General features: G+C 40.1%; 1 protein-coding gene across 1 annotated transcript; it reads left to right on the top strand.

Moving 5' to 3' along the window:
• The first annotated feature begins 2,021 nt into the window (after positions 1-2,021).
• CLTRN (collectrin, amino acid transport regulator) lies at positions 2,022-27,532 on the top strand. The gene is made up of 6 exons (XM_005491774.3): positions 2,022-2,722; positions 3,090-3,148; positions 8,881-8,966; positions 16,044-16,160; positions 19,271-19,465; positions 23,489-27,532. Exons 1-6 carry the CDS (start codon positions 2,656-2,658, stop codon positions 23,637-23,639), a joined length of 675 nt encoding a protein of 224 aa, XP_005491831.1. The 5' UTR covers positions 2,022-2,655; the 3' UTR covers positions 23,640-27,532.
• Positions 27,533-27,913: the final 381 nt, after the last annotated feature.

A 27,913-nucleotide genomic window follows, 5' to 3' on the forward strand; every position in this document is an offset into this window, starting at 1 on the left:
CACCTCACAAAGTAGTCAGTTAAAAACATGCCTTGCATATGTGCCTGAAGATTTTAATTTATTCAAGCAAACTGATGCTTGACTGATTAATCAGTGGCAAACAAATGCAGACATGCTTAAACAGTGCTGTGTATCTGGCCAAAATGGAAGCAGAGAGGCTGGGCAGAAAGTTATCCATGCATGTAGATTTATTACAAAGATACGAAGTGGCAGAATGTCTGTCTGTCCTTTTAGATTATACAGATATACTCCATTTATAAAGTGAAAAGTTGCAGTGCTTTTTCAGACACTATTTAAAAATACCATTAATTTGAAGCAAAGTTATCTTCCTGCTAACACCTGGTGTATTCTTGCATGTCCACCTGGCTTATTTAAAAACTGTGCTGGCTTTGGGAAAAGATTTATAGATGTGTAGCAATTGGTAGATTATGTGCAGCACTCTGTGCATGTACAATTGGATATGCACGTAGGCCTTCAGCTGGATGCATTTGGCACACATCCACGTTGCTGTGCACATATATATCAACTGCATGATGCTCTCCCTGTGAGCTCTGAGCTGGGGTGTTTATCACACTGCTTCTTCTCCTGGCCTCCTCCCCTCTCTGCTGGAAAAAATAATTTTTCTTGCTTCTTGCCAGCAAGACAAATTGGGGAAAATCAGCCATCCTGGCTGGAATTCAGCAGCTCTGATCAGGGAATTCAGTCATGTCCTCTGAGTTTGTTCCTGCTGGGTGTCATGTCCCTTTGCTATACTTTGACACTGGCCCCATGCAATTCTGAGGGGAAGAACTGATTAGTGGTGTTTTATAGCAGGGGAAAGTGGTGATGCTGTGTATCACACTCACTTCCATTTGACTTCTGTCTGCAGGGAAAGAGTGCTTGGCTTTTCTTGTCTCTTCCCGAGTTCTTCAGTGTTTCCCCCAAAGGCAGAAAAAAGTTCATGTGTTCACTACTGAAGCAATGCACATGAATTCACCATGAAACTGACTGCATTCATATTTGTTTAAGATTTTTTTAAACTTACTGATACTTCAAAAACCTGATAGTACTTCATATATCTGTACATTTTTCAGTGTGCTCCTTTTGATGTGCATATACACAGCATGTTAATTTAAGCTGTCATTAGAAATGAATGCATCACTTTTTTGTTTTCACAGGCATAGATGGAACATCTGAGCAGATAATGTATCCAATACCTTTGTATCCAGACTGGGTTGCCTAGTGAGAGCAAAGAGGTGCCTGGGAATCAACCTGCTGAATGACTTTTAAAGATGGGCTATCAAGTCCTTTAACAGTGGCCTCTAAAACCAGTTTAAATTAGTGAAACAGTAAGTTCTCTGCTACCCAAAAGTCTGAGTATCTAATGCAGTAAATACTGCTTATTGTTTTTCATAAATTCAGCCCACAATTAAGTCAGATTTTTGTACTGTTTGTCATTCATGTGAAGCTCTTTGGGTTTGCGGTCTCAAGACACTTCTTGGTGCTAAAGGACCAACTGAAAGTAATTCTGAAGTGATCTTCAAAGTAGGACCTAACCATTAATCAGAGTGGCTACAGGGGGAATACAGCAACATAATGAAATACAGAAATCCTGTCTTACTGCCTAGATTGCAGACACTGTTCAAATACCTGCAATACATTTCAGTTTCTGAATTCTTTTTCCTCCACATTTATTTATTTGTCTTGGTAAACATTTGATTAATAGCGTGGAATGCATTAAAATATTTCCACGTGTGTGTACATATATACACAGTGGATCATGTCTATAAAACAAAAATACGTTCCTTTTCAACATGCTTCCTACTAAGTCCTTTATTGCACCTCTGCTTATTCTAGTTGCTACCATAATAAGCCTCTGACAGGAAAAAAGTATTTCTCCCTGCATATAACAGTTCTTTTCATGCAAAACAATGCCTCAGATGTAAGGTGTTTTTGTGTAGAACAAGGCATTTACTCTGCTGGGCTTGAGCAAGGACACAGGAGTGGGGCTGGGGTGGGGATGGGGGGACACGGCACTGTGCCCATCAGGCTGGCCCTTCCCAAGGGCTGTGAGTTCCAGAGCAAGTGAGGGGCAATGCCTGAGCCCTGTTTTTTGGGTCCAGGTATTCTATATTCATCACACATTTCTTTTGGTGAGGTGAAAAGGGTGCCTAGTCTTCCTTTATTCTCAAGGACCCTCAATGGGGCCAGACAGTTTCCCTGGAAGACAGCTGGCAGCTTCCTTTGGGATCTAGTGGCAGCCAAGCTTCAGATTCACCTGCTGTGGGTAGCAGTTGCCAGATGCTCTGGTGTGACATGCCACAGACACTTTGTGTGTCTGACACTACGCCTGTGAGAAAAAAAGATTGGCCTGGAACTCTCTGTAAAATGTTGTATTTTTCTAAAAAGGAATAAGGAAAATTAAATACATGTTGCAGTTTTTTTGTTTTGTTGGTTTTGATTTTTTTTACTGCAGAGAAAGGTAGTAAATAACTAACAGACGTCAGTTGTTTCTAGTGCCTGTTTTTAGCTAAAATAACGGGGGTTAATTATTAAACCTTTTACTTGGTTGCTCACTTGGGCTCCTGATGCTTTAATCCTGGGTCACACAAAGTTTAAGAGTGCTTTACAAGGGAGACTCACTTCTTTTTGCCTCAACCTTTCCATGCTGACGGGATGTTACGGGCTTTGCTGCTTATACTTTCTGTAGTTGCCATTGCTCATGCTGAGCTCTGCAAACCAGGTAAGATTTGGAGGTGATTCCCATCTTTCTTTAGGTAAAGTAGCTATCAGTTTAGAATACAAAGCTGCCAGCTTCTATGATTTTTATTTTAACTGGTTGTCTTCAGTTTGAAGATGGAAATCCTGAGCATTCACTTATTTTATGAGTTTGCAAATTAAGTATGGAAGTTGGTTGCACTTCAAGAGGTCATTGTAAACCTCATTAAGAGTCTCTTGGACTTTTTTCATGCAAGTAATTTCTCCTAAACCTGTGATTTCTTAAGATGCATTTAGAAACTGACATTTGTGAAATAATCAGGGAAGTAAATGATTTAAAATCCTATTTTCAGTGACTGCCAATATATGTTTGCTTTTTTCTCTTTTGTCAGATGCACAGAATGCTTTCAAAGTACGGATTAGTATCAAAACAGCTTTGGGAGATAATGCAGTAAGTAAAATATTTTCACATATTCTTCCTAACTCAATATCTGCCAAAACAGAAGTACTGTATACTATAAAATTTGTGAATGCAATGCAAGCAATTTATTCTGCAATGTTAATTGTAATAGTTTGCTCAAGTCATGATCCAGGCCTCCATTTCTTGACATTTGACTAGCCCACTCCTTAAAATGTCATCCTTTAGGAGAAATATAAAGCTTGTTTGTTCATAAAGATAATTTTCTGGTCAAAGATTTTTTTTCCTGTGGAAAAGCAGTAGGGATGTTACACTTTATACATGAGAAGTGCTGCATAAATGTAAGTCTGTATTTTGGGAAGAGCACTTCTGCTCGGGAGTACTAATTGTAAAGTCAAGCATGTCTAGGAAGAGAAGCAGGAAAAGATTTTTAGGTCTTTATGAAATGGGACTTTATATCAGGCTCTCAGACAAGCATTAACTGCAGAGATCATTCAAGCATGTCTCATCAATTCCCTGCTAATGGAGGGCTTCAGATAGTGGCCTTTCTTCTTTGCCTGTGGTGCACAGGCTTGTCTCATGAAATGCTGTGGCTTAATTCAGATCTTTGGGCTTAATGTAGAAATACTGGTGTGAGCAAAGAGAGCTATGTGAGAGATTGGAACATTAGGTGACTGAGTGGTCCTTCCTGATCTAAAGCACTATTTAATATGTCAGAGCCCAGTATTTTGTTAGTAGTTTTGAATACTTAGAGCAAATCTACAGCATGTTAACAGGGCTCAGCAGGAAATTAGGTATGAAACATCCTGGACAGTCATATGCATTGTAAATCTGGTGTCTGATCATGTTATGAGCCCTTGGAAACAAAAAGCAGTAGGTTACATGTTTTAAAAGACTGGTGATATGAGAAACTCCATGTGACTGGAAAAGCTGTCCTAAAATTACCCTGAAAGATCAGGTAATTTAAACTAACATTAGCAGGGACCAAAATTTCACTGGAAATTTTATAACCCAAAGTACAAAGAAATATTCAAGATACCTGCTAAAGTAAATGTCTCAAAATTCACAGTGAAGTCAATTCTCTTGAGTGGGAGACTTTAATTAAACAGTAGTGTGAGCCTAGTTTTTTTTTTTTTTAATTATTAAAAATAGAGTAATACTATGGCTGAAAATATGTCAAAATAATTATTAAATTATTAAATTGATGATAAGTGCTAATATTTTGATTTAATCTTGGTTCAACATAGTAACAAAGACAAAAATTGCTGTTCCTGGTTAATGTCCTTTTTTGGTGCTCTTTTCTTTTCCAGCTGTAGTCAAATAAAGGGAGTTGTTTGATCATTTATAATTTTTTTTGGTTTTCACTCAAAAAGGGTATGAGACAAATCATTACCCTTGAAGGCAGTTTGTATTGCTGGGAAAAAAAGCCATAACTGAGGAGTCTATTGTTTTTTTGTAGTTGTTTATGTCATAGAACAAAGTGTGTGAAAGCTCAAAGAATGGGGCAGTCAAGAACAGCATTTTAGAACAGCAGCTTGCTGAAAGTGGCATAATGCTATAGAAAATCATCCACAAACAATAAACAATTTATTAAGTACACAGGACGTAGTAGTTCCTTTTCATAGCCATTGCAATCTTCTCTGTGAATGACTGAAATCGAAAAATGAAACTACTATGAAACTGAAATTCATTTCATTAAAGAATTTGGGGCACTTTACTTCTTTGTGTTATTTTAGCAAAGAGAAGTGTAATACTGTCATTGTGTCACAGCAGGACATGGTCAGCTTGGTTCGTTTCCAGGTCACTTGAAGCTCCATGATAATGGAAAGCCAAGATGCTGTGGGAATTTTTCTCTAGAAGTGTCAGGATAACTCCAGTGTACATTCAGGGGCATAGGAAAGAGGTTGGTGCAGGTTTTCTCATGGTATAGTGCATGCCATCCCCTGTGTGTGAGACTGATGAAAACAGGACAGCATTTTTTGATTTGTTCACCAGGTAAGCTGTACTCTGAGGCAGGGAGTTCCATTTGGTGTATTTATTTAGTTCTTATCACAATGGAGCTGGAAAGACCAGCTCTGATGCAGTAGGTATTCACCTGTTATCATTTTATTTGCCAGTAATGGGTGTCCTTGACAGAGGTGTTGTTTGCTGATCTGTGGGAGGAAACATGGTGCCTGTAGGCCTAAATGGAAGGTGATTTATGAGTCTATCAGAATGGTTTTGACTTTTTGAGTGGCTTCTGGAATAGCTTCTAGTCACTAGTTGTATTCTGTTCATGGAGCCAGCAGAGGGGTAGAGAGTTAATTCAAAAGGGACAGAGGCAACTAGAGAGTGAGAGAAAGTGAAGGGCACTCACAAGTCTGTGTAACTTGGTGTCATCACTCGTTTTCACCATAAGAGTCAAAGAATTTGCACTTCAGGGGCTGCAGCCAGCTGAAGTAAGACAGTACACTTCCCTTCAGGCTCATGTGTTCAGGCTGCTTCCAGGGTAGAGGATGAAAAAGAGGAAGGCTGACATACACCTTGTGTTTTGCCACCAGATGGGATCCAGAAATGTGTTTGTATGTCTGCAGCCACTCTGCAGTCTGAATGGCACAGAACCATTCAGGAGGGAAGAGATCTTGGATGGTCCCTAATCCTCTCCTTCTCAAAGCTGGGTCAACACTGAAATCAGTCCAGGTTGCTCAGTGCAATCTTGTAATATTATATTCTCATAGCTTAAATTTGGTCTTTTACAGCACTATTACAGCATTTCACCCCATCAGCAACCTATACTCATCATCTTTCATGCATTATCTCATCTTCTTCATTCAGTAAGAGGCATTTAAGATTGCCTTTCACAGTTAGCTGTGTCCAATTCTGCTCCTCCTTAACTTATAAAGGAGGGCAAGTGAGCCAACGTCTTCGTGTTGGTTCCTTTGTAGCACAACAAAGATGGTAAATTTAACAGTTCTGATACCATCATGTAGTGTTTCATTGATAACAGTTATGTTTACAGCATGTGGTTCCAAATTATATTTAAATATGGTAGCAAATGATATTTAATGTTTCATCTAGAGTAGCAGAAAGCGTGCATCAATATCTGCAGTGCATGGGGACATCCTCAGTCATCAGCTGTGTTCCAGGCCTTTGCATTTGGAGCATAAAGATGAAGCTGAGAAAGCCTCATAGTAGAATGAATCAGTTCTAGTGGAAGGTGTCCCTGCCCATGGCAGAGGGGTTGGAACTAGATGATCTTCAGAGTCCCTTCCAATCCAAATCATTCAAGGTTTCTTTGCACCTCTGATTAGAGAAAGCTGCTGTTTAGAAACAGTTTTCTGGAAATTCATGCCCACCTGTCCTGAGTTCATACAGTTTGTTAGCTTTAAGTTGTTCTTGCCTCACTTTTCCTCCTCATTATGTTCCTCTCCCTTGTATATTCCTGTATGCAGTCATGTACAGGGGTTTAAGTTCACCTGGAGCCCACAGCCATGTCCATCTCCTCTACTTCCTGTTTAGTCCCCATTTTCTTAGGCCTTCTTGCCCTCCTGCCCAGGAGGCTGTCTGCAATATCTTCTCCTGGCTCAGGCAGACCCTTGATTTCTGCTGATCTTTCTCTGCCAGTCGCCTCCCCCTCTTTCTCACAGTTTTCTGTTTATTCTGTCTCTTTTCCTATTCTAAGTGTGCCTACTCTTTCAACTGGGCCTGGAATTCCTCACTAGAAATTATCTTCCCTGATTTGAGATATCCTTTTTGTTACTCTGACTTAAAGAAGTGCTAGGCTGCTGCATTATTTATGAGAGCTGTGACAAATTGTGCATTGCACTAAACATAAACATACTGAGTCCATGCACTTGGTAGTGCTGCATTGTATTTGTGTCCACGTGAGCATGAAATGGAGTGTGCTTCATCATTATCTATTTTCAAGACAACTGATTAAATTATCTCTACAGCTGGTTTAATTCACTGGCTAACAAATGACGTCTTTTCTGTCATTTTGGACCTGTTCTCAAAGACTGCAGATGGCATGTGGGGATTCAGTCAATAATGCCACACAGAGAAAAACCAGATCTTCCCTTTTAGTAATGCAAATTGTGCTTCATGGTTTAAATACAGATATCTTTAAAATGATGATAAATAGTTCTGTAGCTCCAATCTGTATTAATTCCTTTACTACACAATCTCTTTCAGTACTAGTTGCTCTCATTACTGTCACATTTTCATCAGTGCAGTGGGACCAAAACATTTACTTTTATAACTTTTTTCCAAGGAGCTTCTGTTTTTTTTTTTTTCAATTTTAGTTCCCAGGTTGGCGAGAATTGTCACAGTGTGCTCACAACCCCCTTCATTCACAAGGCAAGAGTGGTGAGTCAGAGCCCAGGTTCTCAGCAGTGCAGCTGCACTTTGGTGCTGCTCAAGTTGTCTGCTGCCTCAGCGTTGTTGTCCCTGTCCTATCTCATCTCAGAGAGCCCATTTCACTCAACATTCATCTAGGGATGAGAAATAAGATCACTTTCTACCCTTTAAATTTACCCTTTAAATTACTCCATCCTTCCCTGTTCAGTTTCCCAGGATGCCAATACAAGATGAGGGCTGCAGGTACCTGAAAGTTGGATTCTCTTTTTTTTTTTTTTTTTTAACGGAGAGGTTGCATCTCCATGCGCCTAAAAGCAGAATTTAAAAACCAGAATTAAGATTTGGAATTTTCAATGCTATCTACTGCTTTTTGGTGTGCATTGCTGTTTTTTGAATGTGTCATAAAGGACCATAAAAAGTAGGTCCAAGTTGAGAACAGAGCTAAGTGTCCACACCACTGGATTTCTGGTTTGGATGATTACAGAGCAGATTTTTTTAATGCTGAAAGTTAAAGATTAGATTTGTGTTCTGACTGACTGAAGAAAGCTGTTTCTAACCTCCCTTAATACAATTCCAAGAAACTAATAATCTTTGTAATCTGCTGAAAGGGGAAGAAATTTAATCAGTATGCCTCAGTCATGGCTCCTGTTATAAGAATGTAATAGATGCAGTTCTTACAGGTCATTAGAATTGCATATGTGAGTGAAAGCCCAGGGGAACCCAGTGAAGCTGTCCCAGAAAACTTAAATTATGGAAGCATGATTTTTCATCAAGACAACAGAGAACAGTTTTTGGAGCCTATATTCTTCTTCTTATTGAGGTAGTAAGGATGCTATTTTCTCTCTTTTATCTCACATGCAGTATAATAATCTTTAATATATTTGAGTCTTCTTATAATCAGGACAGTGTGCAGCAATAAGGCTGCAATCTCAGCTTATTTCCTGGTGTCCTAATGTCCAACTCTCAGAGATCACCTTAAACAATGGTTTTTTATTATTATTTTCAGCCAGAGCCAAATAGTCTTAGAGGGTGGATTTAAACCTTTTACTTTAACTCAGTTTCTCCAGCAAAAGAAGCAAGGCTACGAGTGCAGTTGTGTGGAGAGAATTCTAATAATATGTCTAGTCTTTGGTAGAATAAACTTTACATCTTCAGTTTGGTCAGCTTTCAGAAATATTCGGTTAATTCAATTTTTGGAAACATTCTTTGCAGTTTATATTATTTATATTACAGACTCTATTACACTTTTTTTTTTCCATTGGAAAAAGTCCTTTGTCCTCACTAAATAATGGGCATTCATTTTCTTAGCACAACCAGAGAATTTATTCATTTTCTTGATCAATACAGCATTTCAAGTTCAGCGACTCTTTTCCCTCTGTGTACTGCCAGCACTGGTGCTGAAACTAATTATTTTTCATCTCCCTTTACAGTATGCCTGGGATGCTAATGAAGAGTACCTCTTCAAAGCAATGGTGGCTTTTGCAATGAGAAGATATTCCAGCAAGAGCACAACTCAGTAAGCATCTGCTTGGGTTTGCCTTATACATATTAACAATGCTGCATGTAGTGGCCTGTCCTCTGCTGTACTGAGCTGTAGAAATCATTATATAGAGATTCTAAAAGCAGGCTGTTCCACTGTACCTCTGACACCCAGTTACATATTCAACATCACACTGTCTCCATTTCAGCAATGTTCAGTCTTTGAACCAGTGTCCCTGTGGATCTCAGTGGGATGGTGCCAGTTCACTTTGAGCAGAATGCAGCAGGAAGATTTGGCACCTTCTGGAGACCATGCTGATGGGAGGTGAAGGGACACCCTGGGAGGTCAGGAAAGGCAGCACAGATCTCTGAGGGAGCAGCTCTGGTGCATCCTTCCTTACAGCTCAGCTTCAGCAGTGTGCTGGAGATGAGCTGACTCAGAGCCCTGGGAGGTGGATAGCTGTGCCAGTGCTGTGCTCTGCATTCCTATCCCTGATATCACAGCAGCTGAGTTTCCTACCATCACCAAGTCTCAGATGTTGTAGTGCAGATAGAAATCAGCCTTTAATTGGTTTTGGGATTAAATCTGCCCTGAGGTATTGAATGTTCTTTGCTGGTTTCTGATCCTTGCTACTCTATGAAATTAGATACCAGATTAGACAGAGCACTTAGCAAACTGTATTTTCAGGATGTTCTTATCTTTCTTAAAAGAAAAACCTTGTAAGTGCATTTCCATAGGCCTATTATTTTTTTCATTGTTTTTCAATCTGAAATGAAAGATTGACAGTTCTGGTAGGCTAACAAGGATAAGGTTTTCAATTTACTTAAAAATAAAACTACTTCAGGCTGTCATTGCATCAGGTGAAACATATTCCACATTTGAAAAGATATTAGTTAACTTTAGTTTCATGATGATTATTTGGGCTGCTGCCTTTCTCTTAAATAAAAGGGGATTTCCCCCTCCATGTGACAGCAGTGTTTGATTCCTGCTGTTTCATTTTTATTCCTCAGAGGTGGTCTCCTGTGAGCAGAAGAGCTGTTACATCAAGCTTAACAAAAACAGCCAAGTGTGCTACTCAACCCAATTAAAATGGCACTTAAAAAAATTAGTTCAAGATACGAGCTAATTACAGATGATTATGTCGGACTTTTCTCAGATTTTCAAGGCAGCAGAGTTTTCATTCAGCATCTGCTCCATAAAGGTTCACTTTTGTATACTCATTTTACCCCTGGGTCCTTTTTAAAAATTATTCTCTTCCTTTAAAGTCATGCTGCTTTCACACAGCAAAAACCTGTGCCAGAAGCAAGTGATCTTTTTTCTCTTCAAGCACTGTGGTTTTCTGCAGATTAAAATAAGGTTGCTGCAGGAATGGGAAAAAATCAAGCCAGTATGGAAAGAGTAGAAGTTTTAATGGCAGTTATCTGTAGCCACTCTGGGCAATCATAGAATTTATACTAATTAATTCAGTGTCCTATCTAGGGAGTTTTTCCTAGGGACAAATATTATGATGCTACTGTTACTCCAGTTTGGAGGTGGTGTTGCATACATCAATAATTCCCTGCTATTAATTTGGTCAGAGAAGTCAGTATAATATTTGGAATCAGCCAGCTGTGGGGATCTTTACTCTTTTTAGGATGGTATCTGACTTTCTCATGGGATATAAACTTGGGTGCACCCCTCATGGGGTGTATATTGGAGTTATAACTGATAACTGATGTAGGACTTAGAGACACCTTTGGGGTCATTATAGACAGCATGTCACCTGCAGGAGAGCTCTGAGATCTGACGCAACTTCCTAGGCAACAGACTGAAGAGTCTCCTATGCACAGATCTCTCTCAAATCCCAAGGGACCTCAGAGTCCCTGTTTAGTGATGGAGAGGCTGGATGAACCTCCCAATATACCTCAAATAATCTCCCTGTTACATGGGAGCAGGAAGGCTGTGAAAGCTTCCATCCTGTTAGATGGAAATAAAGACTCCTTTCCCCACCCTTGGGACTGGCAGCTGGAAGGAGGGAGTGCAGTCCTGCTCCATCCCCTCTGCAGTGGGCTTGGAGGTATGGGAGCAGCCAGAGGGAACAGCAGTTGCTGTGCACAGGAACAGCACCCTGGCACAGCTGGTGAGGACACTTCACTGTGGTGAAGAGAGAGGCACAAGCAGGAGCTTGTAGCAAATAAATTACATTGCACTGCTGGCAAATAAATTGCATTTCACTACAGGAGCTTTTGCAGGAAAACATCAACAGATTTTCTTCAGGAGATGTAAAAGACCAAAGACCAATTATTCTGTCATGTAAAGACAAACAAATTGCCTGTGATTGCATTCTGGTAGCATCTAAACTTAAGGAAATTTCGCATCTGGTTAATTGAAGTTTTTTTCAAAATAAAACCTATGAAAAAGATCACTATTATTTTATGTAACTAAATACTGGTTCTGCCAGGGTGTAAATTATGTATGTGGCCATAGCCAGGATGTGACAGACCTCTGCTTTAAAATCCCATTAATTTCTAACACACCCACAGCCTTGAAGTAACTCACAGCCACAACTAACTTCCACATGTGACACAAATGCCATTAATTTCAGCAAACTGTATCAAGCCCCAGAATAATTTGTCTGGTGGATCAGGATAACCATTGTTGCAGTCTGCGCCATAATTTCTGATATTTGAAGTCACCTCTTGTTAGGTTTCTGAAGGTGGATAAAAGCCAGGCTGTGGTGACAAGCATTTCAATGTGAGGCTGCAAACAGCAGCTGATGCTGTGGCTGCCCTTGTGTAACCACTGAATGACCCAGCACAGAATGGGGAGGATTGCACGTTACATCTCGAGCTCTCTAAAGTTAATTTCCAAACTGAAATTTAATAAAGCATGGAGCAGTGTTTAATGTTTGAAAGGCCTGTCAAATTTTCAAGTTTGCACAAAACAGAAGAAAGGTACAATCAATCACATTACTCAATAACTATTAATAGAGTTACAAATAAATATTTCTTTTTCAGTGGAGAATTAATACCCCATTATTTCCTGCTTTATAGATGGCCTTTCAATTGATTCTTAATTCATATGGTCATGAACTACATAAGGCAACCTTTGATCTCTCAGTGTTAAAAAATTATTGTTGTAGCCTGTGTTAGCAACCCTGGTTTCTCTAATCTGTGACTCATTTGAAATAATATGCATCTCTTTTGGGCCTGAGACTAGTTAATCTTTAGAGCAGAAAGAATGTCAACACATTTGTTTTCATTCAAATAACAGACTCTACTTTTGGTACATCTTTCTCCCATTTATAGATAAAAAAACCTGAAATTTTCCTTATGAAGTGATCAGGAAAAAAATTCATCTACATTATCCATCTTCCTAAGACAGGCTATTTTTTGATACTGAAAATATTGTGACCATTTAGAACAACAAAATAAAGAGTCTGGAGTAAAGCTGTTAAATCAAAGTAATCCCATGGCTGCTGGGAGGAAAATAATGTTCCTTTGCAGAAGCAGCTGCAGAGGCCTGTGTTGGAAGAGGTGTGATGCTTTTAAGAGAGCTGGAGATAGGCACTTGGGACTTGGGGACTGTGGTTCTTCCATGAGCTAACAGCCATTCTGGGCACTCAGCTCCTTTGACTCTCTGACAGCTCTTTCTTACCCCTAAGCAATCATTTAAATCTCCATAAGGAGCAATGATGGTGTTTCAGGCCAAGGAATTTGCCAGGGTTTCCTGCATTCTACTCACTGTGTATCAAAGGAAATGCAATTTTGGATTTTTGCCATGGTGCCATAAGGCCAAACCAGGATTTTGTCATTTTGATGATAACAGTCTCCTATAATCCCATGTCAAAAGTCTATCAACTGCTAAGGAAAGGAAAAATGTCCACATATATATTTACAAATACACTTCATTAGTGCCTGGAGAAGCCAGGTTTCTCAGATCTATACAGTGTGATGGCATAGTTGCAATGGTTCTCTGTTTTTTCTAGGTTCTCTGGTTTTTCCTCCCATGCCATTTGCTTGCAGGTTTGATTTGTGAATCAAACCTGCAAGGAAATGGCATGGGAGGAAAAAGAGTGCACCACTGCACAGAAATTGCCACATTGGTGCTTGTTGAACCAGTCTGGTTTGGTGTTTACTCATTCCCTTTGAACTTCTCATGAGTGGGATTATTCTCTTTGGGGTCTGGAAGGGTTTATGGCATTTGTATTCCGCTGATGAAAAAGTGGTGGTGGTGAAACCAGAGTTTGGATGCTTGTAATTGAGAAGGATTTTAGAAAGAACAGGGAAAAGAAAAGAAGCCAAATTTAGATATCCTAGTGCAATCCTTGCTGCCCCTTGTTTCAGTGCTGATTGTTCTACAGAGGGATGCCACCCCTGTGGTGATGAATACCTTGTCTCATGCTAAAAACCGTGGCACTTTAGGGGAGACCCTGGCTTGAAGAGTCTGGGTGTTCTGCCAGTCCTTGGCTGCCTTTATCTTTCTCTTTGGGGATCAATATTTCTTACCCCATTTGAAGAACATCTGTAGGGCAACACCAGCTCAGATTTTCACATGGCCTGGTTTTTGATTGCACCACAGAAACTGCAGTTTTAGGAACTTTGGCAACATGAAGTTTTGGGTCCTACTGTTATAAACACTGAGATAGAAAACTTCCTCTGCAGTTACAATTTTAAATATTCTGTGAAGTCAGCAAGAGTTTGTCAGCCACCAGCCAAAAGTAGGCATTTTTCCCCTCTCCTGTAAATTTTGTGCTTTCTTTTTATTTTGCAAAGAATAAATCTGCTTTCATCTTCTGACTGTTGCCAGCAACTGATGTGAACATCTTTTCAAATTCCAGAGGATGGCTTTCCTCTTTTATCCATAAAAATTCTCTGTAAAATTGATACTATTCTAGAGAGGTAAAAGTGGTCATTTTGGCTCTGCAAAATCACTGCTTTCCATTTTACTGCATATCTCTCTAGGTGCTTATAGCCCAGAAAGCCAACTGCATCCTGGGCTGCATCCAAAGCAGTGTGGCCAGCAGGGCAAGAGAGGGGATTCTGTCCCTCTGTTCTGTTGTGCTCTGCTCTGGTGAGACCCCACATGGAATGCTGCATCCAGCTCTGGGGTCCCCAGCACAGGAAAGACATGGAACTGTTGGAGTGAGCTCCAAAGAGCCAGAATGAAATCAGCTCAGTTGGCTGGAGCATGGTGCTAATAATGCCAAGGTTGTGACTTTGACTCCTGTGTGGATCACTCCCATAAGAGTTGAACTTCATGATCCTAGTGGGTCCCTTTCAGCTCAGAATATTCTGTGATTCTCAGATTAGAGGACTGGAGCACCTTTTCTTCCAGGAAAAATGAGACAATTTAGTTTGGTTAGCCTGGAAAAGAGAGACTTCTGGCATGACTTTATAGCACCTTCCAGTACCTGAAGGGAGCCTATGGGAAGGGTGGAAAAAGATTTTTGATAAGGGCCTCCAAGAAGGATGGAGAGAGAATTTTGACAAGGGCATGACAGGACAAATGGGAATGTCTTCAAAATGAAAGAGTAGGTTTAGATTAGATATTAGTGAGAAATTCTTTACTGGTGGTGACTCACTGGCACAGGTTGCCCAGAGAAGCTGTGGATGCCTCAGCCATGGCATTATGCAAAGCCAGGCTGGATGGAGCTCTGAGCATCTTGATCTAGTGGAAGGCTCTCTGCCCATGGCATGAGGGTTGGAATAAATCTCTAAGGTCTTTTTCAGCCAAAGCATTTCTATGACTCATGAGATAGATAGATTAGATAGATAGATGATAGATGGATGGATGGATGGATGGATGGATGGATGGATGGATGGATGGATGGATAGATAGATAGATAGATAGATAGATAGATAGATAGATAGATAGATAGATAGATAGATAGATGATAGACCTCTGTAAAATGACCTATTGCACTTGGGGCACTCAAAAAAAGTTTTTGTCAGGAAATAAAACATTTCTACAAAATATTAATAATGAGGCACTGAGATCTGCCTTACAAGCAGGTCCCTGGCTGGATGGGGAATGCCCAGGCATGGGGATTCTCTCTCCCTCCTGTCCCTCTCACCCCCAGTCCCCCAGTCCCCCAGTGCCCCCAGTGCCCCAATTCCCCCAGTCCTCCCAGTCCCCCCAGTCCTCCCAGTCCCTCCCCAATCCCCCCAGTGCCCCCAATCTCCCCATTCCCCCCAATCTCCCTAGTCCCCCCAATCCCCCCAGTCCCAGTCCCGGTTCCCGCGGGGCCGGGGCGGTGCTGCCCGCGGCCGGCAGGCGGCGCTGCCGAGCAGAGCGCGGGGCCCTGTCACGGCCTGGAACGGGTCGGTTTTCACTTCCTCCTCTTAAATATTCGCGATTGTGTCATTCCAGAAGGGTTTTCTGATGTTTCCACCATTTATCAGTAGAAATCTAAAAAGAAAATCTCGTATAAAAGGCATTTCGCGGACTATTTTCTTAGTATGCCATGAGAAGCCTGTGCTCCTCCACATTTAACTTCACATGAAACTGAATAATCTTCCTTTAAATATAGATATTATAAATATTTGATATAGCATAAGCTAAAAGGAAGAGGCCAGTGCCACTATAATGACTAAATTTAGCTAGTTCCATGCATTTTGTGCCTGGCTCTTTGAATAAAGATGTCAAAAGCTATAACATCAATTGCACTGATCTTCCCTCCAACAAGTGTGTCTTGTAGAAGAACTGCACTCAACAACCACGTGGGCAATTCTCAATGACTGGTTCCTGTGGTACTTGCTGTCAAAACCAGAATTCTTAGTTCACCAATGCACTTGCCCCATTTTATGGCCTTTGTCATAGCCAATGATGATTGTTATTCAAATATGTATTTTTCCATTTGATTACACTAAATCTATGTCCAAGACCATGAAAGCCTGTAATAGATTTAGAAATTTGTTTGAAGACTCATTTGGTCTTCATAAGCTTGATTTCTTTAAAATCATATGGGAAATGGGTAAGTGGTGTTTCTTTCTTGAGTATTAACTGTTAGTTTTTTTAAAAATAAGAAATTTTTACCCCTTAGTTGAGAGCAATATTTTAGGAAAATCTAAAATATTTCAATAATTCCTTCCATGCTTCTTTAGTGATGATTTTTGTTTTAACTGTCTGCAGAATTTCCAATGTGCTGCTCTGCAATGTGACAGACCGGGTGTCCTTTTGGTTTGTGGTCACAGACTCTTCCAAAAATGTGACAACTGTTCCTGGAAGTGAGGTAGAGGCAGCCATCAGGTACAGTCACTGCTCTTGCAATGTTTTCTTCCTTGTCTACTGAGGATGTTTTCTCTCTCTGGGCCTTTTATGTATGAGCACTCTGCCTCTTTAAGGATGAACTAATCCAAGTTGTTAAAACACTGAGGGCACAGTACTCTTTAATGAATGTGAGATTCGAGGATGTTTAACAGTCCCACAGAATGCAAAGAACTTGAGCCTTGGGATTATAACTTTGGAAAGAGTCTGTTGATGCAGGAGACTCTAATCCCTTTCCAGAGCCCCACCTGTGATGTGCTGTCCAGTGTGTGGCACACTGCTCTCATCCAGCTCTCATCATATTTCCCAGTGAGACAGGTGATGGAAGGGAACACTTTCTGTGTGGGATTAATATAATTTGGCTTTTACTGCATGGTACATGCACATCTACACCTGGGCCAATGACTGTAGGCTCCCCTTCAGTGCTTCTCACTAACAATTCATCTGAATTAATTTAGAAGTCAGCTTTCACATGAGAAGAGCTCGTGTGAACTCCTCATGAGCAGAGCTGGCTGTGTCCCAGCTTGGCTTAAGCAATCTTGTGCTCACATTCTTTTCATACCAGCTCCTTCTAGAATGCCAGTCAATATCCCAGTTGAGCATTGCTTGTACAAAGTACAGTGCACTACAAATCACTTTGCCTTCTGTCACATTCTGGAGCAAGTAAAAGGAAGAATTTGGAGCTGACAAGGGAAAAAGAAAAAAATGGAATAATCTGACTTCAATGGTCCAAAAAACCTGCACCAGGGGTTTATAGGGATGAGTCCCTCAAGCAGCATAACAAAAATATATTTCTCAAGCATGGAGTGGAAAATGGATCTCTTTGTTTTCAGGCATTCTGTTCTGTCTTGAAAATTCATGTTATCGCAATGGAGGTGTAATGCCTAATTCCTGATGAATGAGTATGCATTCTTTTGGAAAGATTAATTTAAGCTTATGAGCAGATTAAACTATTTCCTACAGAGACACCAAACAATAGCTTCATAGCATTAGTGGAGGAAGCAGATTATTTATTCACTGAAGCTCTCTGTAAGAGTGCTGGAATGCGGGGGTTTTGCATTTCTGTTATTCTTTGATACATTCAGTAGCATAAGCTGATTTATTTAAGTCTTTCATGTGCCCTGTTTGGCACAGAAATTGGATGGTGTTATTGTTTGGTTTTTAACTGTTGTCTGTCACCTGATAAAGAATATGCTATTTATGAAAACTTTTAATTCCTACCTAATTTAAAAACAAGAAATAAAATGGTCTGTAAAACTAAATTTTTTTTTTTGTTCAATTGCTTCTCGTTGCAGGCTTCCATACAAAACCTTTATTATAATTCTTCATGCTAGGGTAGCACATAGCACTAGTCATGGACTACAGTTTTGTTGTATGAAATTCCTACAAAGTAAGAATGAAGAGGAAGGTAAACCATGTCAGAGCTCTGTATGATATTCAAGATTTTGCATAAATATAGACAAGATATAGTTATGCATATACAATCATGAAATGCACTTGTAGTTGCCTGCATGTGTTTCAGCACATAATTCTGAAACTCAAGCCACTAGATGAGGGTAAACAATGCTTATTTCAGCTGTTCACAATGATCCTTTCATATCAGTAAGGAAATCTTTTCCAAATGGCAGACAGCTTACGGAATTATGAGTCTTAAAACATGCCATGGCTTTCAGTCCTGTCCAGGAATGCTGACTTTCCATTAAGGCTAAGAACTTCCTGTTTAAGAGACAGCCAAACATTATCATTTCCAAGAAGAGAAATTTGTTAAATCTTACCCGTATTTCCCATACATCTTTTCTTAGGAAATAATTGCTTTGTGGTAAATGAATTTAATTGTATACAAGAAAGAGCTGCATTAATTCATACAACTGCTATCAAATGGAATCTCTCAAGACCTATATATGTAATCCATTTGCTTAAAAATTTTTAACATTTTGAAAAAGCTAATGAAAGATACTTCTAAAGATTCTTAAATCTGCATAGATTTAGATCCTGAAATATCTTAGAGGCAGTGAAACACTTACAGGCAGTGAAAATGGGTGAAGTTATCCACTAAAAAATAGCAGTTGTACTACTTCTGTGAAAAAGCAAATTTCTCAGACATACAGTTTCTCATATGGAAATGTCAAAAAATGTAGAAAGTACAAACCCCTTTAGCTGCATCCTGCAGGGAAGAAGGACATGTTGGCAATAGGTGTGGATTCTTCCAGACCGGATTATGTCCTGTGCCTCATGGATCTAAGAAAATCTGCAGCAGCAGGGGCAGATGTACCAGCCCAACACATGCAGGATGGTTCAGTTTGAGGGTCTAGGGGGCAGCTGTGAGTAATTCCTGCAAGCATTGAAGGGTAGATCTGCCACTCCTGTGCTAAACTTGAATGCTGCATGAGCAAGGCAGCAGAGCCAGCCTTACAGCTTACAACCTGCTATGTCTTCAGGACATGGTTCAAATCAGAAATAAATAATAATATCGTACTTCAGGTCTCATCTGTATTTCCCAGTTTTTCAGATAAATGCATACAAAAATCTGGTGTTCAAAATGTTGTAAGTGTGTGGGTATCTGTGGATTACTGAGGTCTCTGTTATAGTCAAGGTCTGTGTAATCTTGCCAACATCATAGAATCACAGAATCATAGACTCACAGAATCATTTAGCTTGGAAAAGACCTTCAAGGTCATCAAGTTCAACCTTTGACCAAACCACCACTGTGTCAAGCAGACCATGGCACTAAGTGCTGTGAGCAGTTGTGTCTTGAACACCTCCAGGGATGATGACTCCTCAACTCCCTGGGCAGCCTTTTCCAATGCTTAATCACCCTTGCAGTGAAGAAAATTCTTCTGTTGTCCAACCTGAACCTCCCCTGGTACAGTTTGAGACTATGTCCTCTTGTCCTGTTGCTGAGAGAAGAGGCTGATCCCCTAAAGGTGGACAACTTCCTTTTATTCATCATGCTGGATGACATTCAGCCCTGCCTAACTTACAGCACATTCATGAAAATTCCTTTTATTTTCTACTATCTTTTTAACTTGTAAAATACCTTTATAAAGAGTTGTGATTTTTTTGTTTGTTTGCTTTTTCTTTTTTCCCTGAAGGATGAACCGGAACAGAATCAACAATGCCTTCCTACTGAGTGACAAAACGCTGCAGTTCCTGAAGATAACCTCAACCTTATCACCTCCTGTGGAACCCTCTACACCTGTCTGGCTTATTGTATTTGGTGTTGTTCTTTGTCTCATTTTGGCTGGGATTGTTTTCCTCATTGTTTCAGGGATTCAGAAACACAAGAAGTAAGCAGCCTAGCCTTTCTTCTGTTTTAATGGAATACTGATTAGTTAGGTCAGCTGAGCTGGTTTTGTATTTCAGAGCAGCCTCAGACAGATTAATGCTGTGCATCCTTCCCTAGCTAGGTAAAGATAACCTATCTCTCCTTTTCTGAGGAAAAGACTTAAAAGTTTTAACTACAAGGTATCGATACCTTAGTAATTTTATGATGTAACAAGGAAATGGGAGAATGTAAGAATATGATCCTGGAGGCCACCTAACTAAAGATGAGCGTTGAAAAGACAATTGATGTCATTCTTGGGAAGGTTTATTGTGCCAGGGATGAGTCTCCTTTCACAGACCACTCACATAGGAGGGGGAAGGCTGGCAGTGACTGTGTGCCTTACAGGGCAGTAGTATCAAAAGCTCGTAGGGCTAAAAAAACTGTACTTCTGCAGCTTGAGAAGACTCGGTAGAGCACACAGTAATGATTAATGTATGGCTGAAGAGGACCTGCTCACTGGAACAGAGCAGGGCTTCACTTCACATCCATGACTTGATGAGCTTAAAATATGCAGCCCTTCACAGGTTCCTGGGCAGATCTACCCATGAGCTTAGGAGTTTTTCTGGTGGTAGGGTAGGAGAGAGATACTCTGTTTTCCTCCCCATTTCTGCCCTGGTGGCACTGGTGAAAAAGAGAAGGGTATTCATGCTTCCCTAGTGTGAGCATGTGGGAGCATCACAGAGAGCAGGTGGAGTTTTGATCCTGACACCTCTGCTGGCTCTGAGTTGAGCATAAGGAATAGAAATTTCTCAGCTGAGTTGAGATTCTGCCATAGAAGTTCAGCCTCTATACCATGCTTTTGGCTGTCACAGAGTTTAGGTTTAGTTTTGTAGTTTAGGCTACAAAATTATGACTTCAGCAATAGATTCATAGAGGAACAGCAGAAGAATTGAAAAAGGGTACATTCCTGCTGACAACCAGATAATATCCAAATTATTGACTGTATAATGGATTGTATCCCCAAATGTATCAGAAAAAGGAATTAATACATAAAAAGTGGTATGTTGCAGAGACTTCTTCTTCCTGCTTTTTTATTACCTTGAAGAATATTAAAAGACCTCAGAAGAACAACACTTGGGAAGGTTGAGTGCTTCTCATAGAGAACCTTTAGTAGTGCAGTCAGAGGAGTTACATGAATTTCCAAAACCCCTTTCTGTTTTCTAAAAAATCCCACAAAACACAGCAAACAACAGATGAAAGATACTGTTGGGGAAAGAGTCTGGGAAGGTATTTGGAATCTGTGGATTGTTAAAGCCCTATCACAGCTGTGTTGTATGGACTGAATTATTTCATGCCCTAAACATAGGCAACCTCTTCTGTAAAACAGAGTGATGTTGCTACCTGAAGCCCATACCTGCTCTCTGTGATAAGAGCATGCAGTTTGGCTCTGTGTTTCTTAATAGTGGCTAAATTTAATGGAGTCTTTGAACATTTCATGTAAGTGTAATAAAATAAACTAGGATAAATAGCTGGGATTTTTCTAGCTAAAATAATCACTTGTGCTTCATATCATGCTGAAAGACAGGATTTCCCCCTGTATTTTCAAAATAATTCAGCTGAGCTTGAGCAGTTCCCCTCAATATGGTGCAAGCTGCATGCTCTTATCATCACATTGCCATTAATATGGCTTGTTGCTGCCTGCCTGTGCTCACTTGTCACTCTCTGTCTCATGCTCTTGTCCTTTTAGTTGCTATGCTTTTTCCACCTCTCCCTCTGTTTCCCTACTCTACCATTACATAAAACCTTTCCTCAGAGCAGGCTCATCTGTGTCTGAACTGTGACCCTCCTTCACATCAATAACATTTGCAGGCAGGGGTGGGGAATTAAGAGAGAGGGTAAACCAAGCATATATTTCTTCTATCTGCTGTTTCAAGGACTGGAGAGGTAAAAGGGATTGTCTGGCTTATTTGGCTTCTTGGAAAAAAAAAAACAGAGAAAAGGATTTCAAAAGAACTAATCTCTGTCAGACAGTGAAGTGACCAGGTTTTCAGAGGCTTCAGCATGTTCAATAATTTGTTTTCTTAGAAGTCTGTCCAGAGCTTACATAATGGGAACCCTGTTGCCTAGTAAGCTGTGTTGGAAATCTGACCCCTAGGATGGTGTCATCTTTTCATAAATCTGGCATTTTGTCTTTAAAGGCCTTTAAAATGCCATGTAAATACCTCAGTTCAGATAAAACCAAAAGCACGTGCTCCAGGCTGTTCATGCTCAGGGTGTCAGGGAAGGGGAGTTGGCTTACAGAGGAGATTGAGTACTGAGTTAGACTCATGCATCATTTATTGAAGTGAGAGATGTGCTGAATTCAGTGCCTGCAGTGAGCTGGCTCAGACACACTGTCTCCCAACCTTGTGTTTGCTCTTCTACCCTTGCAGCAATAGGACACCTCCCCCTACAGCAATAAATTTGCCACCTGCCCAGGGCAGGATCATCCTCTGCAGTCTATCCTGAACTCGCCCAAAGTCTCCCCTTATCCCCCTGCAGCAGGGGCCATAAAAATTGCCTTGGGAAGAGTGAAAACAGAGCCAGCACAAGGTCTTTTCGTGTATTAATTCCCTCAGGAATTAATTTGTAGCTGTGGGCCTTCCTGAGCTGGATTTGGTATTCTTGTATGTTTTCTCTTCCTTTAACTTTCTCTTCCCTTAACTTCCTTTAACTTAAGGTGTTGAGTCACCCCTTGGATTCATGGAAATTTTTAGCTGAATTCTCTGAATTCCTCTGGTAATGAGTTTCACATATCTTCTACTCCTCTCATTTCTTTTGAACCTCCTTAGTAACTTTTATGTTCTGTCCCCACAGTTTTATGTTAAAGAACATTCCTTTTTATCAGTGTGAGAGTAGCCAGAGGTCAGAGGTTTCCGCTACTACACCCCAAGTTTATTTTAACAAGTCTGTAATGTGAAGAATCTCCCAAAGGCCTATAAAATTTTATTATTGTTAATATCTCTGTCATTAGCAGTTACTCTGAATCAGACTTTTACTGTTGTCCTGAGTCAGATTGTTACAGTGCACGTTGTGAGATAGGAAAAAGCAGTGCACCTGACCTTTGAGTTGCTTGTCCTCTGAAACCGCTGATGCTGCAGGCCATAAAGTACAGCAGGTTTTTCAACTATGAACTAATTGTTCCCAAGGTCAGAATAAATCTGGAATTAAAGGAACATCGTGACCTCATATTTGTTTATTACATCTTCTAATGATTGTATTTTAGATAATATTTTTTAGGATTTTTTTTAATGTAAAGAATGTTATTCAACCACTGTTATGTTTTTGGGACAGCTGGAGTCTGGAAAATTGAAAGCCATGCAATTGTTTGATCTAGAAAACAAAAGTATAAAATACTGGGTAGGAAGGTGGCTGCTAATGAAGTTTGAAGAAAAAAAAAATGCAGATTTGCAGCATTGAGATTACCTAAGGAAGTAATCATGAATATTCTGAGGAAGGTAATAATGGATGTTATGAATGTCTCCACATTTGGAGGCTATAGTTAATCTAAGACTGATCTGTTTCTAAAAATATGTTTTATTTTGTACAGATCATGGGGTGTGATCTATAACATACATTGCAGGGTCAGATTACATGCTTAGTGTAGACCTTTCTGATGTAAAAAAACCCAGACAGATTTAGAGATTTTTTCAAATTTTGTTTTGCTCCAGCTTTTCTTTTGTACCTTCTAGTCATGTTGCAGAATAAGAAGGTGAAACAGTATTTAAAATATACTTAGAATATGTCTACTTAAGGTTTTCTGGTCTCCAATTCTGAGCTTAAACTGCTAAACTGCTAAACTAGGGGTTTCAATCTGTGGGTTCCCCAGCTATTTAGATACACTCATCTGGTGTATTTACTACAGCAAGGAAATACACCAGACTGTGCCTTTAGGAGCATAACCTATGACAAACTTCTAACTAAATATGCAGTTTTCTTTCTATGGAATCATTGTGAAGTGCTGCAGGTCAACAGAATAAGATGATCTTTTCTTTCTTGTTTTTAGAAAGAATAAAGAGTCAACAGAGAGAGAAAATTTAGAAGAGAAAGTTGAAGTGACACTAGAAAATGGGATTCCTTGTGAAGCACTGGATTTAAAAGCAGGCCACATTAATGGAGTCTTTGCAGCAGATGATGACCGGTTCACATCCCTATGAAATGCTGCCACTGCTCTCTGGTGGTTTTCTGAAAGACTCCTGTAACTGCCTTTGCTCATCACTACTCCTGAATGTCAAACATGAAGACAAGAAAAATGTCCTTTCACGTGATTTTCCTTGAGGGAACCTTTTGCTTGGGTCATCCTCCATTACAGTTCTTTTTCATGAGCAACACAAATAAGAAGGCCTCAGATAATATCCAGAAAAGATTTCCTGGAGATGTGTGGCAGAACAGGGTTGGAACCTGCCTTGTGCCAGGCATCTAATTTTTAATGATTATTTAAATATGTCCATTGTTTGTTTTTCCTGACATAAATGTGGAACTGTTTTATTCCTGAATGTCACTGGGGAGATCATCTGTCATTGTCAATTCTTGATGGGTTTTTTTCAAGCTGTATGGAAAAGTTTCTCTGTAAAATTACTTCTGTTTGCTGCTATGTAGTATGCCTTTAGATGGAACAATCATCAGTGCATGAAAGTTTTCAGTTATTGAGACATAAAAGCTTTCACAGCCTCTGTAAGACCAGGTCAGAATACCTGGATCTTGTATAGCTCTGGGGCTAGCAAAAATCTGGTACTAGAAGTGTTTTTCACTTAACTTTCAAGGTTACAGATTATGTGAGCTGGAAATTTGCAAAACTCTGAAATTTGGTGAAATTAAAAAGGGCAGATTTTCCACAGATGCAGTCAGTGTTTTGTGGCCCAGTTCTCATTAAATCATAGAATCACAGGCCAGCCTGGGTTGGAATGGATTTGCAGACCATCTTGTTCCAATCCCCCTGTCATGGGCAGGGACACCTTCCACTAGACCAAGTTACTCAGAGCCCCATCCAGTCCAGCCTTGAGCACTTTCAGGGGTGGGGTATCCACAGCTTCTCTGGGCAACCTTTTCCAATGCCTCAATAACCTCACAGGAAAGGATTTTTTCCAAATATCTAATCTAAACCTGCCTCTTTCAGTTTGAAGCCATTCCCCCCTTTTCATGTTACTACATGCCTTTATAAATAGTCTTTCACAGCTCTCTGGAAATGGCTTGCTTACGGTTTTTAATAATAAAACTAGAGTAGATTTCCAGCATAGCCAGCCTGGGGTCAGATGAGTCTTCATGATCATGTGATAGGTAGACAACTTTTGAAAGGATTCAAAAGGTTTTGAAACACCAATTGCTGAGTTTGGTGCACCTGATCTGGATAAGTGATAAAATTCTGGCTGTCTTCAGAAGCATTGGTCAACAGAAAGGGGAGTTTTGTGTGTGGGTAACTGTAAAAAGATAAAGGAAATGTGTTGTAGCAAAATATGATATCTGTAGTCACTATATACCTGCCCACATCACTGGAGGCAGGATTTGACCATTAACCATCCTGTTTCCAGTGTCATGTCTAGAAGCATATTAGAAAACATCTTTGCTTATTAGGATTGTTTCATCAGACTCCTCAGTAACAGGAACAGGCTTAAACAAAGTCAAAGGTGCTTGTAAAGGACCATCCAGTGTTCTGAAGGGTACAAAGGTTTCTTGTTTCCCAGAGTGGAAATCCTTCAGCCCTTTGTCTGTACTGAGCACCTTTGACTTGTCTCAGTACTGGCTCTTAGGACCAGTGTCAGCAGAAAGGAAGGAATGGGAAGGAGAAGTGGAAGCAGCAGGGTGAAAGGGGAAAGCTGAGCAAGGGAAGCCCAAAGCTAGTGGAGGCAGGAGAGAGGAAACAAAATACAGAATGAAGCCATGGAACCCACTAATCATTTGCATAATGTGGTCTTATTTGTAACAGTTGTCTTTGATGTCCTACTGGTGGGTCCCTCTGGACAAGGACTGCATCATCTCTGTGTCCCAGTGTGGGCTGCTCCATTCTGGAAAGGATTAATAAAGTTGGTTTTTAGTGATAATATCTCAGTGCTTCAAAATTACCATCCACAACATGTGGATGTGTTTCTCACAGGAATGTTGAAGATGAAGCTTGCCAGGGTTGGAGGGGAAATATAGAGTACAGTGTTATTATTACTGTTGTTGCTCCAAGGTCTCTTGTGCAGACAAAGTTTTATTCAGGTAATTCAGATCCCATCATTTCTAAACATTCACATTTTTCCATTCTTTGCATGACAGATAGCTACACCTCAGTGTGACCACAATGGATTGCTGTGTGTGCAGCAACTTTGCAAGAACCTGTGAAAGATTTTGGTGAGAACAGCTTAGTAGTGCAAGAGCAACCTCAAGCTACAGATTAAGAATTGTTGTTTTCCTGTATTGTACTATATGATACTGAAATAAAATTCTCTTGAGATGAAAAAGGGCCAAGCTTATCTGAGCATACTTCTCAAGGCCTGAGAGAAGGTTCAGTTTAGCCTATGGCACTGGCCACCAATTTGAAAACAGATTGAAATCCTCTAAACAAGACATTATGCAATGTGGGCTGACTGTGGTGGTGTTTAATCAGTGTCTTCCTGACAGCTCACCTTTTACAGCAGTTTGGCTTAATTTTCTGCTAATGATAATATGGGAATCACCCAGAGCATACACCTAGCTTGCCTCTCTGCTGACAGAAAATGGCTTGAGAGAAGCAAATGATACATGATCAGCCATATACTACATTTAGCAACATTTTGAAGTCAGTGTAGGTATTAGCTCTTTCACTGAAATAGACACTCCAAATGAGGTTAATCAAGGTCACAGTGCTACAGAAGAAATAAATCTCTTTTCTAGTCTGTGCAGTAGGATCTTATTAGAAAACAAAGGAGACTTTGATTTGGTTCAGCCTGTCCTCCAGAGCCTGTAAATAGTACAACAGTTTATATCCCTTGAGGATCTGGCCCACATGTTTTATGTAACTTCCACTTTTTTTTTTTTTCTTTAAACCACCTGTATCCAACCCATGATAATAAACAGGAAAGTGAGTAACAAGTAATATAGACTGTATAGTGAACTGCTTCCCAAAACAATGAGTTGGTTCTGATTTCAGTTACATTGTTCTGTGCCAATGAATCTTGGAAAAAGGTACATGATGTGCCCAAGACTGAATTGTTTCATTTTCAAGAGCTGTATTTAAGAAAAGAGACAAAAAAGGAAAATTCAATTAAATGAAGGAATAAACCCAGAGTAGTTCTGTTTGAAGAAAATCTGTAGTGTTTACCACTAGCTCCACATCCTCAGCAAGTTGACATTTCAGAAAGGACTTTCACAATTCTGTTCAGCTTACTTGAGAGAGAGCATTGATGCCTACACCAGAATGAGCACAAATCATGCATGAGTAAGTTGTTTACACTGGCAGTCATTAGCCAGATATTTGGAGTGCTGAAGAGCATTGGTGTAAAGAGTCTGTCTGTGGTACTCAGCCCTGAACATCTCTATCAGTTCACCTTGCAGTCTGATAGTCCCAACTGGACCTGGTATTCCCTTGGGGCTCAGCCAGTGCTGAGGAGCCTGCAGGGATGAGCTCAGGGGCCCCGTGCACACTATCTGCTCCTGTTGTCCAGGTACAACATTTGCTTCTGGTCATACTGATCTTCTTGGACAACTCTTTCCTAGCTGAACCTTCATAAAGTAGCACCTTTATTCCACATTTTGAGGGAAGTCAGTCCATTGTTTCTGCTGTTATTCACTAAAAGGATGTATGAAATGGGCTCAAGAAATCTCAGGGCAGTCTCAAGCCCTGTTCCTTCATCACTGTGAGTACAAAATAATTCCCAAATTAATACAAATCACAGTATTAGCACAAGAGCTTTTGGTTTGATAATTTCTTTCAATAACTGGATTCCAGTTTTGACCAACCAAGGAGAGTTACCACATCTTGACAGAAAGAGTTTTTCATGTGTAAACTCCCACCTTTGGGAAAACAAAAAAATTTACTTTTGAGGTCAGGGAATAAGTGCAACAAAGACATGAAACAATTCAGTGAAAAGTGAGAGTTTATGATCTAGATACTCTTAAAACATGGCTCAGATGCTCTCAGAAATTTGGTCGGTTCATCAGTGAGGTAACCTGTGACTCATGAAATAAGCTGCTTTAAATATGCTGGGTTTTTAGAGAAATGCATGACCAACTGTCCACAATCCATTAGCAATGAACAATCTGTGCTTGGCTTTCTATGCGCGGCTCCTTTTGGCCTCTCATGGTTTTTGTTTCCTTTTAATGTGGCATGCAAGAAGGGAGGTGTGCAGTGGAATGACACCACAGCTTCCTACAAACAGACAATTGCTAATGAAAAATTTGCACAGATAGATATGCCTAATTTGATGGACTGAACTTGCTATTTTTCAAACCACATTAAACTAAAGTACCTCGA

Source organism: Zonotrichia albicollis, chromosome 2 (assembly GCF_047830755.1).
Source record: "Zonotrichia albicollis isolate bZonAlb1 chromosome 2, bZonAlb1.hap1, whole genome shotgun sequence".
NCBI classification, from domain to species: Eukaryota; Metazoa; Chordata; class Aves; order Passeriformes; family Passerellidae; genus Zonotrichia; species Zonotrichia albicollis.